The sequence below is a fragment of the Pundamilia nyererei genome, unplaced genomic scaffold (genome assembly GCF_000239375.1).
Source record: "Pundamilia nyererei isolate P.nyererei 1_Seehausen unplaced genomic scaffold, PunNye1.0 scaffold00028, whole genome shotgun sequence".
In the NCBI taxonomy this organism is placed as follows: Eukaryota; Metazoa; Chordata; class Actinopteri; order Cichliformes; family Cichlidae; genus Pundamilia; species Pundamilia nyererei.
Window position 1 is genome coordinate 778858 of NW_005187429.1, and position 15984 is coordinate 794841.

General features: G+C 40.4%; 2 protein-coding genes across 2 annotated transcripts in view; both read left to right on the forward strand.

The window, feature by feature from the left end:
- The window catches only part of rmp24 (ribonuclease MRP subunit p24), a 21974-nt gene extending 15426 nt beyond the window's left edge, over nucleotides 1-6548 (forward strand). Inside the window, exons 4-5 of the mRNA XM_005728289.1 lie at nucleotides 4847-5040; nucleotides 5349-6548. Coding sequence (XP_005728346.1) covers nucleotides 4847-5040; nucleotides 5349-5535 — 381 coding nt within the window. The 3' untranslated portion in view covers nucleotides 5536-6548. The remainder of the gene's footprint in view (nucleotides 1-4846; nucleotides 5041-5348) is intronic.
- Nucleotides 6549-7475: 927 nt separating this feature from the next.
- rp9 (RP9 pre-mRNA splicing factor) lies at nucleotides 7476-15783 on the forward strand. The gene is made up of 6 exons (XM_005728290.1): nucleotides 7476-7826; nucleotides 8031-8061; nucleotides 8174-8303; nucleotides 10953-11044; nucleotides 11465-11526; nucleotides 14506-15783. The coding sequence occupies exons 1-6, from the start codon at nucleotides 7681-7683 to the stop codon at nucleotides 14714-14716; spliced, it is 672 nt and encodes a 223-aa protein (XP_005728347.1). The 5' UTR covers nucleotides 7476-7680; the 3' UTR covers nucleotides 14717-15783.
- The last annotated feature ends 201 nt before the right edge of the window (nucleotides 15784-15984 follow it).

Consider the following 15984-nt stretch of genomic DNA (forward strand, 5'->3'; position numbering starts at 1 on the left):
GTGTGTGTGTGTGTGTGTGTGTGTGTGTGTGTGTGTGTGTGTGTGTGTGTGTGTGTGTTGCAAACAATGTTGACTACTTCTTATAATCATGAAAATGAGCAATTGCAAAGTGCAGGAATGTTTGTCGTATGCTGGGAGAGAAGTACAGTATGCTCTGGAAGAGAAAATAAAAGTTCTGGCCGATTATTTGATTCGATTTTTTGTTTTAGACTCAGAGAATGTTAAACTCTGTTCTCATTTGTCACAGTATTGGGTTACACACAACAGTCAGCTTGCCAGAGATTGAACTACAAGAATTACAGCTGCAGGATCTCATTGATCTCAGGTTATTTAAATTGAAAGTTTTCACCTTTGTGAACTATCTAACAGTCTATTTGCTCATTTAAAGTTCAAACCATTACACCGTTCGTAACTTAGACCTGCGTTCTTTCGTTCAGGAAGTCGTGCATTAATCTATGACTTGAGCTTTATTATTTTTATATGCAGAAAGAGCCGCTGCAAGACTGCACAGTTTAGAGGCAATTACACACTCCTGGCAAGTATTAAAATCATGGCATGAAATTGAACGGGAACCTTACTTTCTGCAAAAAAATAAATAAATAAAATGCTTAATATCCCTTGGGGTGTATATAGGTGGTTGTTTATCCGCATTAGCCTTATGCTTGGTTGGCCAATGCGCTGGTTTGTCTGCTGCCAGAATGCCAAGATGAGGAAATCAGATCTCTCTCTGCCACCGATTCACGTGTGGCTCTGCAAGTGCATACGCCGCATGTCGAAGGATTAGCGTAAATTAAACGGGTACACGTGACTAGGATTGCGTTTTAGGTTGCCATGATTTCTTATCACTATGCAACAACCTTACCGTCACTGTCGTCTGAGAGTGGACAGCGTCATTTCCTAGGCACTTTCCAGTTGCTGATTAGCATCTCCGCTGCGCACTTACATGCACACACTTTTTTATTAGGGAAAGATTTTTAGATCCTGTCATATCAGCGGTTCATTCGAGCTGGCTAATGACAGCGAGGCCAGGAGAGGATAAACAGCATGAGGTCATCCTAGTTGTAAACATCCATCTGCAACCAGCTGTCTCTCTGTGTTTGATCTAGCCCACCATTAACTATGTGCACCCCTCCCTCCCCTGGAGTAATCATTTGAACACGAAAATCTGCGTTGTCACCTAAATGTCTCCAGCTCTTATTACTTACAGCATGTGTTACAATTGAAGCTATATCATCTATAACAGAACAGCAATTAGTTTTCTGTTTAATGATATACCCCCATACCCCCTGTTAAGATTTGGTTAGATAAAAATTTAATGATGTATGGGAAGAAATTGTTTGATCATTGCAGAAACAGGAAGTGGTGATGGAAAGATTATATGAAAGTGCAATAAAGCAAACGGTACGCATCACAACATTTATGTAAGTGGATAGGAGGAGGTTAAAACTGGAACTATCCACATTGAATTTGGCGGTTTCACATCCCGTAACTCAAACACGATTGGAGGTCACTGCCAGGAATCTGCCAAAACTTACAACCCTCTATTCAAGTGCATCACAGTAATGATGCAACTGCATGCAAGGAGTGTTTATGAACTATTTTACATTGCTGCAAAAAAACTATGTTATTTAAAAAGTCAGTTACTCCAACTCCAACCAAATATTGTTTTCAGTGGTTTGTGCCATGCAAATATTTTAACTATGAAAACGAAATTCATAACTAATCAGATCTAATCTGTTTGGCCTGAGGGGAAAAAGCAGGATGGATTCTTCCTGCAAAACTAATATAACTATTTTATCCATTTGTCTAAAATGTCTCTATGTGACCAGAAACTAGTTCCAGTATAACATCTTTATACACCTGCACCTTTTTAATATTAGTGCATTACTTTGCTTATAGATACTCCAGACTTTGTGTGCCTACTTTACTGAACAGCACCAGTTATTCCAAGTTTGGAATACTTTGTTTGAGGAAAGGTTTTTTTTTTCACTGTTGAATGTCCTCTCTCAGCTGAATGTGCCTTTCTACATTTATTTTAGACTCCTTATAAGATAACTGCAGTTTAGGAGATATCCATCCATCTATCCATCGAGGGCTGGAGCCTGTCTGAGCTGTCATACAGCAGGAGGTGGCGTACACTCAGAAGAGGTCACCAGTGCATCACAGGGCTACTCAAAAACCATCAATAATAAAATCTTCATATTCAAACCACATACAATGCATAGATTAGAAATTCCACATTTCTAAAATACTGACCCAAGATAACTTCTTAAAAGGCAGCCAGTTATGCCTTTCCTTATTTTTGTGTCCTACATGTACTGCTACAATGGTGAGTGCTCATACTAAACATGGATTAATGTTTCAATTAGTGAGCACACGCACAACGCATGTGCTTTGCCTCATCTCGGGGTACAGAGTTATATCTAAGCGCAGTTGACGTCAGATTTAAACCTTCAGTTTGCAAGAGGCAGCCAGTCAGAAGAAAGGTGGCTTAAAGGCCAGAGGAAACTACCTAAAACGTCTTATTTCAATCAGATCCAGCCCATCATGTCAATCAGATGACGTGATGGGCCACACCAAGCACATTTATTTAAACAGAAATAATGATTATAGTGCACTATTATTGTGCTTTATTAATTGCTGCATGTTAGGTGTGTTTATGCAAAGCTACTCCTGTTCAGTACAGGTTTTTTATTTATATTATTTTTTATTTTTGCTTGAACACAAAATTCTTTGTGGTTTGAATCTGTTTCACGTTACATCTAGAGTACAAGTAAATAATAAACAGCATTTAAATTATCAGTTATTCAGCAGATATTTACTAAATGCAAGTGTTCTGAGTTTGGATCTTTTGTTAACAAATAGACTTAATCAAAAGATCGTGCATGTACTAGTAACACTGCGATCCACCCTCTAGAGAAAGTCTGGGGTTATTTAGTCCATCTGCTTCACAGAGCATTGGTCAGTCCTCATTGAGCCACACCCCTATGCACAGATGGGTGGGTCAGTTGCTTGGCTTTGTCACTATAAAGCGGGACTGGCAGGCTCCTTTAGTAAACACTTCTCTAACGGTGCAGTGAAAACGAAGAGGAACCCAGAACTAAGTGCTGGTTCACTGAAACCCAACTCTCCAACACTCGGCAGTAGACACCTGTCAGAATCTGAAATGGCTACATTTGTGTCGGTGAGTTTTCCATCTCCTCAGCATTCAGGACTGTCAACAGTTTGGCTCAGATTTGCTGACCTCTGCAGCGGTGGTCTGTTCAAACCAGTTCTAATGTTGTGGCAACTCTGGATAGCTTCTGTCACTACTGGGATTTTTTTTATGCTTAGATTTTGGAGGGATATTGAGCTTTTATTGAACACTGTGCACTGCATTTGCTACTTTAAATAAAGTTTTACTTTAGAGGGGGGAAAAAAGTGTAAATGGCTCTTCTGTTCAAGATTTTTATTTTTCCTGTGCTGGAGTTAGCTGAAGTTATTTGACATTTGTTAAAACAGCAGAAAAAAATGGCATATCTTATAATTATAGCAGGGTCATGATGCTGGGATGATTTTCTATATTGTTACCATCACTCAGTTCATTCTGTGGTGTCTTATAATGGGCTGCAATTGATAAGAAGTCCTGCCTAATACTGAAGAGTATATATAAAGTAATTGTGGCTTACAATAGCAGTCAGTTGTTTTGTGTTTTATCTGTTTGTCCGAGTCACATTATGATTCCATAACTTATTTGATTAATCATTGATGGTTTATTAACTGCCTGTGTGCACACCATGACATGTACTGCTGTTTCATGCACCATTTCACTTGGACACACAGTCATAGGCCAAGAGTTAGTATGCATGTTGTCTTAAATTGCAAGGATCTCCTGACCTGTAGTTCTACCTTGCAACTTTCCTGCTACTTGTTTTGCCTTACATGGAGTTTATATTTTATTTGAATGCAGTGTGTCTTATTTTGAATTACATAAAACAGTAGGCTCAGCTCAAGCATCAGAGAAGTTGTAGGGGAAAAAATGTTATAGAGTTAAACTAGAAAGAACTAGCCAACAGCTCTGATAGCATCTGTGAATCATGCACAGCTACACTTTTAAATCACAGAATAAGAATATGAAGCTGAATGTGAGCATGGTACATCTAATTTATTGATTAGTACAGTTTTGTTTTTCTTGAGCACAAAGTTCTGCGAGTCTTTGATCTGTTACCCGTTGTAACCTTTCCACATTGCAGTGTACCCTGAATAGGCGAAATTGCATGGCAACAGCCCCACCTTGCCGTCTCATAGGCTAAACACATTGTTTTCCCATCCTGCTTCAAGCAGTCCAACTATTTTCATATCTGCAATGTTCATAGGTAAAATTATCTTTGGCACAGCCAGTGGGAAGAGCCTCAGCTGTTAAGTGAATCTCCTGTCATTAGTAAGCTTCCTCTACCTCATTGTAAACTTTTCCTCAGCTTTGAGATGTCAGTACGTGTCCCTGACATCTGTGAGGCTTGCGGGTTGGCCTGCGTCACCTGTGGCATGTGCACCATTTTTATTACAGCTAGTCAGGCCCAAGTCCACACCAAACTGTTGTGCGTCCCAGAGAAAGCCATTAAACTGTGGAAATGGTGAGTTTTGATGAAAAATAATAGCTAGAATGACAAAAAGCTTCACCTTCCTCTCTAGGATTTACATAATTTGTTGAAATTATACACAAGAAGTTTCAACGGATTTCCTTCCAAGTACTCCTCTGGGGATGCCATGTATGCCTTCACCTCAAAACCTCATTGTGTATGAGCGCAGTGTAGACGCAGAGCATGCATTATTAATGGATATGTTCCTTTCCTTCTCCTTATCCCAGATGGCCACCTGCCATGCCTGCAATAAGACATCCAGGTACAAGGGGGTGAACAGGGATTTTATAGCTACCTTCGCTAAGACCCACAACACACCAGGGAGTGCTGGCAAGCACAAAACCCCACAGTCAACCAGCAGATCCAGCATGAATGCCCACAAGACTCCTGGCAAGGACAGGGCGCCTGCTCATACACCGAGGTAAGTTTATTTTGGTTTGCTGTTACTAATATGCGCAGAGCCAAAAGTTTAGTTACAGCCTTGCTTGATTAAACTTAGTTGGTTCTGCAGACATATGAGACAGTGATGTGTCAGGCATGTTGGGATTTGAGTGATTGAGTTTCTATTAAGTCAGCATTAAGGGAACAAGATGTGCGGGCGGCACGTGTTGGTTCCACGTTTTTCGGATCGTGTCGCTGGTGATAGCTTGCTTTTAACATTTCCTGCTAACCAACAAAATCTTACCGTAAGTTACTGTAACTCTTAACTGAACTCTTCCTTCTCTCTAGATTCTCCTCCTCCTCCTCCACCTCCACCTCCACTACTACCACTTCAGGATCAGGCTCGGGCTCAGCTTCCTCCAAGCCTCCTAAAATTAGAAACTGGTTTGTCCGACATCTAAGCAAGATTCTCCAGCGAGAGGACAACCAGGGCACCAAGAAGGGGGGCTTGAAAGATTTTCTCTCCTCACTTTGAGCATCTTAAGATTATATGCGCTTTATCTTTGTGAATACTCTTAAAAAGCAAAGAAATGGGAGGAGGCCCGTGTCGTAATCTGTGTAATCCAGAGCATCAGAACTTGAGAAACTAGTTGAGTTTCCAAGCCAGTGAAAAGGCACACAGTTTGTCCAACAGCGCGACAGTTGCTGGGCGGATTGGAGCGGCGCTCCTAGAATCCTGAATTGTAACCGGGGGCACCGAGGTCGCTATTTCAGCTGTCAGTCAGTTTCTGCATCTTCTGCACAGTCAGAAAGACGGGCAGACTTCTTTTCATCTAATTTAACACGTCCCCCGTTTGTAAACTCCCGAACTGTGGATGTTGAAGGATTATAAAGTATTTATTTATCAAATTGCCGAAGCATCACAGGAAATCCGGCTTTTCTCTGTGGGGGCATTTGTGGCATGACGAGCTGGTTTACATATTAATTTTCTCCATTTTCTAATGTTACAAAAATAGATTTATATAGAAAATATATACCTTTAACTACAATTCATGCTATTTGATGTTCAAACTTTTGTATTTGATTTATTTACTTATTTCAGCTTTCAGTTCTCTCCAGTGGGAACATTTTTCTGTTTGTTTGTTTTTTTATTACAAAGTTGAAATATAGAAGTGATAAATGTAAATATCTCATTGTTACATATTTGTAAATGCATACAAATCAATCACCAATGAAAATATTTGATTATCATTCAGAATGGGACTCACCAGTCACTGTTTACAATGAAAAGGCACATCTGCCAAACATCTGTAGACTTACAATTAGTGTCATCTAAACTTTACATTTTCTTTTGATACTTTCTTTGGCTACATGCTTTTGCACCATTGCTCTATTAAATATGACTTGTGTGTTTTTTGTAATGTCTGATTACTTACGGTTGTAGATTAGCTGTTCAGTGAACACACATTTGTTTAAATCCTGAAATACCTCACATTTATATTTCACTGTGAAATACCTGAAATAAAACTGTGACTTTCAGTCTGTGAAAGTAGGCTCTTTACTTTGTTGCTCTGTTTACTGCTGCTTTTATGTACTGTCTGCTGATAAATGCACATATTATATGACTATATATTTGGTATTCAGTATGCAATATCAGTTCTTGCCTACAATCTAGAAACTGAGCAATGTTTAAGACACTAAGATATGGCTGCAAGAAAAGTGTGATCAATAACTTTAGAAAATTAGCTTAAAAAAACGAAATAAATACACTCATCAGCCACTTTATTAGGTACACCTTGCTAGTGCCAGGTTCGATACTCTTTGGATATTTTCTCCTTTTCAGGTTATTGTCAGTAAACTCTTCTGTGGGAAAATACGAGTGGATCGGAAGCTTCTGACATATGCCATCATGTCCTCTTGAACATGTCTATATGCCTAAATGCAGTTTTAAAAGAATGTATTTATAGAGATCTTTAATGCCCTCATGGGGGAAAAGGCTTTGCAGACACTAGTCCGACGTAATATATATATTTAAAACTTAGATCCAAATGAACTCCGATGTTACCATGACTCAAATTATTCAAAATTTATTTAATAACGCAATAAGCAGATTGGAGCCATCTGAATCTATTATTAATTTTTAGGAAAGCCAAACCTTTACCTTCAAATGGAAGCATTTGAAACGCAACATGCATGAAAAGACGCTAAAGGCGCACGCTGATGGTTTGTTCCGTTGATGTTAAAGGTCACTTAAACGAGGCACAGATGATCTAAAACATACAGTGACATTTTGTTTCCAGTATCCTGTTATTAAGATTAAAACTGCCAAACTAGAAAATCATAGAAAATGGGTTGGGAAACGGATTCAATAAGGGAAGAATAAACATTTTTATCAGTGTTTACGGCTGAGAGAAACTGTCGTTTGTGTTTAAAAATAAAAAGAGAGAGAAAGAGAATCCAGGCGCACTTCCTGTGTTACCGCCGGTGTCCTGCAGGTGGCGCCGGACTTTAACAATCGAATCTGACTGCACAGGAAGTGCAGAAGCGCTGGAGCGGCGTTTGCTAGTTAGCTGCGTGTTAGCACGATTCATCTTCATGGAATTAATAACGTAAAAGCTCCGCATGCACTTTTAATAACAACGGTATTTTTTTGTCGGGTGATCATTTTGTTCAAAGCAAGATGTCGGACAGAAAGCGAGCAAGAGAGAAGGAGGACAGACGACACCACAAGAGGGACAAGATACCAAAAGATGATTTGGAGAAACTGAAGAAGCACACGAAAAAAGTCAGCCAAGAAGTCCAGAAACTGAAACACATCGAGACATTGTGAGTAACTCCAGTTTCACTCTGGCTTTTCCTCTTTAATCCCGCAAACTTGTGCATGAATTATAAATGCGTCTTAATTGACGCCCATTTTCAAGTTGATCAAGCTTATCCGCAATAAGCGAGGGGCAGCAACTTCGTGTTGTTATTTTTTGTTTTAATGTTTTTGGCAGCATACTAACCATTTTTAATCTCTCTCTCATGCAGCTATGAGAAACCTCCACCGGGATTTATTAAGGTAACGTGTTCGCAGTAATAGACAGCTAAGAGTAAGAAGTAAATTACATGTGGCTTTTTTCAGGTAAAGACAAATCGTGAGAATTGGTGACAGTGATCGGTTTGTGTTGCAGGAGCATGAAGAAAAACCAGAGGACTGTATCCCTGCAGAACCAGGAAATGAAGAAGCCAGAAGCTTCCTGGCCCACGCTCCCACGAAAGGGCTGTGGATGCCTCTAGGGAGGGAGGTGAAGGTGATGCAGTGTGAGTATAGTGTGCCCGAGTTTGCACTGACGGGAATAAACATGCTGTTTACAGTTCTGCTCATGCAAATGCAGTCTTTAACTGAGTTTTTCACATCCTTCGGGAATCTTTTCACAGCTACAGGAGTTAGGTGTTGATATCAGAGGTGACACTCATTGCTAATTAGGCAAACAGAAGGAAATCTATCCCAGGAGGCAGCCTCTTGCCTTTAGAACAGGGGGCATAAGACACATGACAGTAGTGATTACTCAGCTGCTCACTTCAGCGTGCTTATTTTAAAATTTTATGCTTGTCTTCAGTGCTGACTCTAACATATTTTCATTATTAATCTCCTAGAGCTGTGCAGTGTTTTTGGCCTGGCAAGTTTCAGTCCTTTAGTTTATGTTTTTAATTTACAGTGCATACACTACAGAGTGTCTGCAAGTCCTATAAATGTTTGAAATGTGGTTTGCTGAGAACCTAAATGATTTCAAGTACAGCCATTCCACTCCTTATTAATATTTTTATCTGTAACAGAAATTCTCTCATGCTTCTTTACTTAAAATGAATTATTTGAAAAATTAAAAATCTGTTAAACAAGCTCACATGGATGCTGGGAAATGTTTTGAGTACGGTTTATTAGTGAGGTACCAGCAGCACTTATAGGTCTGGAACTGTAGGTGGGAGTAAATCTCCACTGTGAGTAGGCAGCAGTTATGATAGGTGATAAATGTTAACTGCGAGATCTTGACATTTATCACTGTGTCTATTGTTTTTATGACAAGAGTGATGGACCGAAGACTAATAATTGGTGTTGCATAGATTATCTTCTGTCTGTTTTTCCCAAAACAATGAATGTCATTATGTTCAGTGTCCATTCATTCTTTCGTCCCACACATTTTCATGCTGCGAACAGCAAGAGCTCAGACGCAAACATGCACACGCAAACAAAAAAGTGGTGTTTGTGTCTTTCTTTTTTTCCCCTCAATCCTTTGTGAAAAACTTGTACATTTGTCGTCCTGCTTAAAGGAACGGCGAGAAATTACTTCTTTTACGTGGTGAACAGAATTCCTGCAGACTCGCATTAAAAACACTCAAGTCCTTCACAGATGCTACGCTGCCACTTGAGCAGTTAATCGGTGTGAAACTTGGATAGAAATTGCTGATTTGTTTTCAGGGCAGAAAAAGTGATAATGAATTTGAGATGATCTGTCACTGATAATCAGGCGCCTCACCATGAGCAGCGTGTTTTTTCGTGTGCGACTCTTGAGTTGCTGTTGCGTGGGGTTGTTGCGTCCCTCGCCGACTGCTGTTCAACAAAATCCAATTTAATAAAATAATATTTCTTTCAGGGTTTTTTTTTACAGTTTGTGTCATTTAATGCAGTTTGAGTTGTCCTTGATTTGCTTTATTAGCTAGATGATGAGTGGTCTAGACTGGGCTTACATACATATCCACCAGTCAATTTATTAGGTACGCTTTGCTAATACCAGCTTGGAACCCCTTTTGACTTCAGAACTGTTTTGATTCATCATGCCGTAGGCCTGTCTACATGTACACGGGGATTTTTGTATACGTAGGTTTTTCAGTAAGTTTCGGTCAGTTTTAGATGTTCGGTCAGTTTTAGATGCCTAAACTGAGCTTTTGAAAAGCTCCTTTCAGGGCGAGGCTTTCCAGTAACTCTGCGGTTACATATGGACAACAAAAATGGGGATTTTTGTCTTGCAACATCAAAGGTGTGCGACTTTTTGACGTCAGACTGTGGCCATGTTATTGTTTGTAAGGTTTTTGATTGGCCAGTTTTTCTGTACAGTTGGGGTTATAACACCACATGTTCGCTTGGAAAGCACTTGACACCACTTGAAGTTGTTTTTGGTGTTTTCATGTGGACCGAAATGTTTTTTCAGAATGAACGCGGAAAAATCCTTGTTAGTATACATGAACGTAGCCATAGATTCAACAAGGCGCTGGAAACATTCCTCAGAGAACCATGTTGACGTGGTAATGTCACAGTTGCGGCTGATCATCCTCCATGTAAATTTCACAACATCCCAAAGTCTACCTTTGGGATGTCGTGAAATTTACATGGAGTAAATGACTTGATTGGCATGTTTGAGATTATTGTCATGGGCACTGTAATTATGAAGGGATGGACATGGTCAGCAACAATAATCGGCTTGGCTGTGGCGTTTAAATGATGCTCAGTTGGTACTAAGAGGCACAGAGTGTGCATAAGAAGACATAAAACACATCATTACACCAACAACAACTTAAACTGTTGACCCAGTAGATCAACAATTTCTGAAATACTCAGACGAGCCCATCTGGCACCAACAATCATGCCACGTTCAAACACATTAAGAACTTCAGCTGCTTGTCTTGATCATTTCTGCATGTCTGAATGCACATGATGGCTGCCACATGATTGGTGACCAGTTGGTGCATCTGCGTAGTCATTTATGGCAACTCACGATAACCATGACACTGAGCATATTCTATCGAACTACTGTTGAAAGCACCATGAGTTCGGGTTATTTTGGCAAACTAAAGTTCTTGAGATGAAGAAAATCAGTTTTACGTGGGACGTCTGTTTAATAGCAACTCTGCTGCCATGTACGTGAAATGTCTGATTCGTTAGACAAACAATGATTTTTGTTTCCTTTTGTAAAGGCTGGAGGTGCAAGCGCTACGGCCACAGGACAGGTGATCGGGAGTGTCCTTTCTTCATCACAGGCAACCAGAAACTGGAGCACTTCAGAGTGGTGAGTTTGTTTACTCCTGTAGAATGGTTGGCCCACCCACGGTTCCTTGCAGTAGAAAAATGCGTGAATGCAGTAGAAAAAAGTTAGTAGTCCCGTTTATGTCGTGGAGCTATGACAGAGACAGTTTGTGTCTGAGACTAAAGTTAAGTAAGGTCAGATTTAGTTTACACATGTGGGCAGCAGATCTCTGCACACAGCTCGTTCCAGTGGACTTTTAATGAAACAGTGCTCGCTGCAGGAACGCTCAGCACCTGCAATGATTACCATAAATGCAACTGTGTCATATTTTCCTTCCTTCTATTGTCTCGATATTCCTAAAAGTGCTGACACAACACTGTTTGGAATGTATAGTTCCTGGATATAGTGTGAATTGTAGCACCTTACCTTCTTTTTGTGTGACATTGTGTTATATTTTATTAGGCACACGAAGACCCAATGTACGACCTGATTCGGGAAAACAAAAGGAATGAGAAGGAAACCAGGTATGTACAGTCATTTTCCTGCTGTGTGCATGTTAATTTCCCAGAGAAAGACTCATAATTTTCCACCGCAATTAAAGGACACACTCGTGATACTCAGATCATATACTTGAAAACTCAGTTTTCCACTGTGTCCTCTCGCTGGAGTGGGACAATCTCAGATGACCTGGAAAGTCTCTCGTGGTTGCTGGCTGCTTGTTCCAGTTTCTAGCAAATACTGTTTGACACCGGGATGTTTGAATTTGAGGCTAGTTCAGGAAGAAGAGCGTGCGCGATTGTGCGCGCACACATGCTTGTGTATTTTTGCATGCATATCAAAAAGGTTATTTAAAGGCCAGTGGCGCTTTGAAGTCTTACTTGCGTGTCTGTGCCACATTCATTTTGGCATCTTCTTTGAAAGGGGAGTGAAACAGTCCAACCTCTGCCAGCCTGCTTTCTAATCGCATGTAAGGTGCTGTCTATTAAATTGTGCTTGATGCGGTAGCCTTGTGTCACAATTGGGTAATTGATGAAGAAGTTAGGAAATGAGAGTTTTGTTTTTTTGTTAGAATTACTTTTTGGCTTATTGTTTGAGTGTATGACTTTTAATTTTATCATATATGTCGCCCAAATAGTTTTTTGGGGGGGGCCACATTTTTGCGTTCAATATGATGACGTTTTTCTCTCAGAGCACCGCTTCAGTTCAAGAAATAGGGGACAAAATCTGAAGCCGCCATCCTGTTCAGAAATTCACTCCAGAGTTTGGCTGAGCCTGACGTGAAGCAGTAACAGTCTTACTAAGCTAAAGAGGGGTGGTATTTTCAGAGTTACAGTCCATTTAGGACAAATTTCCCTGGAAAGAAGTGCCGTACCACGCTGCAGCAGAAGGATTCTACTGGAGCCGTGTAAGTTTTGTTGTCACCTTGCTGCTCACGTGTTACAGCGTGACTCAGAAATGCAGTATGAACACTAATATTTATGCCAGACATTGAATAGCGTACTCTGACACGTGCTTCCATAACAAAATCTAATCGTGCTGCAGCTTCTTTAGCACAAATATCCTGCTTAGCTTCATGTTATTTATTAAATTTACTCTGGTGATAATTCACACATGACATTTGTCTTTTTTTGCACTTGAATTGTCAGCTGCTGTACGCACAACTGATCGTAGCACAGCAGTGTCCTTCAGCCTTATTCTCGCAGTGTGTCTCAAGCTGATGCAATTGTTTTCTAAGAAATGGGCTTTTGCAGACATAGTATTGATGCCCAGTTGAAGCAATTTCTCAGTGGAAATCTGTGGACAACGTTTGCTAGCTCTTTCTTCCTCCAATAACATCGTCAGTACACACAAACTCTACTCTGTATCTGGTACAAGGCAGCAAGAAATTGAGTCTGTTTGAGGACAAGACAAACCGCTGCACTTTATTAGGTACACCTGTCCATCTTGCTGTGTATCAGGCTGCTGGTGGAGATGTAATGGTGTGGGGGAATATTTTCTTTGGGTCCCTGAGTACCAGATGAGCGTCATTGAAATCCAGTTTGCCTGAGTATTGTTGGCATTTCCATCTCTTTATGACCACAGTGTACCCATCATCTAATGTTTTGTAACCCAAAGTCACAAAATATTAAAGATACACTGTTAAATCTGTAAAGTACAAATTCTGTTCCAAATTATAGCCAGGATGTGCAGGAAGTCTTTGGTGTTACTGGACAAGTAGCCCAAAATCACCTTTTAAAATCTTGCAGTGGAGCTTGTTTTAGAAGGACCTTACCTCCTGCACCAGCACCACCATCACCACCTGGATGGTTCAGGCTTTAGAAGACCGACTCTGTGACAGGAGTCTTTGGCCTTGTTCGGTGTGATTGACTTAGAGGAGAGAGGGGAGAGCTGCGTGGTCTCGTTTAAATCCTGTTTGTTTTTTGTTTTTTTCCTAGCTTTCTGTGTACTGCAGGTTTTAGTGTGAGCACAATCAAGTAAAGGAATTATAACTAAAAAGCTGTTTTAGCACCTCGGTTTAAAGGTCATGTAGACCAAAACATGGCTGTTTTGGCTTCTTTCTGATGATTATTTTTTGAACATTTTAGACTGTTTAGACAAAGACATTGTGTTTTTTCTGAAGATTATTCTAATTCTTCTCATCCACTCTGCTTTAGAGTCCTTTAGAGCTTGTGTATTTTTTTCTAAGGGAGTCCTGCATCACTGAAGGGCCCTCCGATACACTTTTTTTTCTTTGAGTCCTGCCCTTCAGTCTGTGTTGTCTGATTGGCTGCCTAGCCCAGTTTAAGAAAGCAGCTAGAGACACCAGCAGTCTCAGTTCTGTGAGTCTGAGCCTTCATTTGTGATGCACTTGTCTTCTCAGTGTGTTTCATGTAAAAGAGAATACATCGAAGCATGCAGGTGCTAAAGATATAATAATATCTAAGTCTTTTTGAATGTTTCCATAGTAGTCTAAGATTTGTTGTGTTCTTATTAAACTAAACCCCAAATCATACGTGTGTGCAGAATATTTTCTTACAAAACTGAGCACTCCAACAAAAGTGAACATTTAAATTAAAATGAGTTTTACTTGTTTGGTAAAGATAAAGATATCTGTGAGACTTCCCAAAAAACTTAGAAGAAACCATTTAAAAATGCCTGAAAGTGCATGACCAAAACAAAATTGACGATGAAGTCATTATTGTCTCCTCCATTTTGGATTTAAGCAATAATAGACACCTTTTAAAAAAGATTAATTGAAAACTAAATATGTGCCCAAGACCTGCAGTTTTAATTGTTACTTGGACAGGGTTGCTAACATTACTAGAAATACGCAACCACAAGCGGGCACGTGGCTCACTCCGCCTTCTGGAAATGCTGGTACTGGGACAAAGACAGTGTGCTGCTCAGTGACATTTGAGATGCTTGCCAACCTGGGCATCAGTATGCCTCGGCTGTACTTTCCTCCCTGCACTTGACTTAAATACCACATCCTCTTCTCTCCTGCCTTCCCTCCTTGTCTGTAGGATCCAGCAGCTGCAGCAACTGCTCCAGGACACCACTTCCTCTTCCGCCTCCGACTCAGACAGCTCCTCCTCTTCTTCATCCTCCTCCTCTGATCACCATCGCAGAAAGAAGAGGAAAAAGAAGAAGGACAAAAAGAAGAAAGACAAAAAGAAGAGCAAGAGGAAGCGAAAGCACAAGTCCAAAACTAATGACTCCTCCGATTCAGACTGAGGGCATGCTGATACGCGAACTTGAGTATTACGTGTTTTGCACGTAAAAAAGGAAAGAGACTGAAATGCAGCACAGCGAGACCTGCACCCTGAAGACGCCCCCATAAGCTTTTCCCCCTCAGGTTAAAAGCTGTTTATGCACCAAGCATGATGACTTCTCCCTCACATTTCTTTCCCCCCCAGGCCGACAACTCGCCTTTACGTCCTCTCTGTCGGCTCACACAGCACAGAGTCCGATGGAACAGCAGCTTAAGTATGAATGTGTGCCTTGGTACATATGTTTGTCAAAAAGGATTTGCTGCATGGGCAGTGACTCCTCAGCGAGTATGGAATGAGCCTTCTGGTTTAAGAGAATGTTCTTACATCGATTCTGGTAAGGTCATATTCAGAGATTGTATTTTTCTCTGGCATTGCATTCTTATTAAAAACTTTGATTGTAGAGTGCATTAAATGAAAATGGGTGGAAAAAATGTAAACGTTGGGGTGCTGTTAGAATGTTTTTCCACACGAGCCAAAATGTTTGAATGCTTGTGACTGTACATAAACATTTGGAAAGATTTGAGGTTGGAATATGCTTATGTGCTCTGAGGAAGCCACAGAAATGTGGAAAGAATCTTTTGAGATCTCTGTATAGTCGTATACAGAGACATGCACTGCAGTACTAAAGTTTTCAAGGCATCTTTAAGTATAACCATCAGGCTTTGCAATGCTCTAGATCGGGTTTCAAATGTGAGGCCCATGGGCCAGAATCGGCCTGGCAAGAACTCCCATCCGGCCCACTAGATGGCTTTGGAAAATGTAAAGGAGGGCTTAAATTTCACTGTATTTTAATACATTTTACTGCATTTCCTACTGCTAAAATCCTTCCTCATGAGCATTCATACAACACCAAAGTAATTATGTCAAAAATAAACAACTAAATGACAGAAAAGTTCCCATTTTTTCACCAGTTTCAATAGAAATTCCCCTGTTTTTCTTTTTCTTTTTTAAATTTATATATTACAATGAGTCCACAGTAAGATGAATAAAACCATAACAGAAAACTTTCTGTGAATTAAAAACTGATTATGAAACAATGAAGTATCAGAACTTTTTCTCTAGTCTTAGACATTTATTTTTTACAATTCCGAGTCCAAAGAATCGTGATGACAGATCTCCATCCAGCCCTTCGCTCATCCTTTTCAGGGTCGCGGGGGGCGCTGGAGCCTATCCCAGCTGTCATAGGGCGAGAGGCGGGGTACACCCTGGACAGGTCGCCAGTCTGTCGCA

Excerpts from the sequence above, each read along its gene's own strand:
- rp9 (XM_005728290.1), top strand. The coding sequence starts at position 7,681 with ATGTCGGACAGAAAGCGAGCAAGAGAGAAGGAGGACAGACGACACCAC. Across the intron at positions 7,827-8,030 it reads CTGAAACACATCGAGACATT|CTATGAGAAACCTCCACCGG; the intron begins GTGAGTAACTCC and ends TCTCTCATGCAG. Across the intron at positions 11,045-11,464 it reads AACTGGAGCACTTCAGAGTG|GCACACGAAGACCCAATGTA; the intron begins GTGAGTTTGTTT and ends ATATTTTATTAG.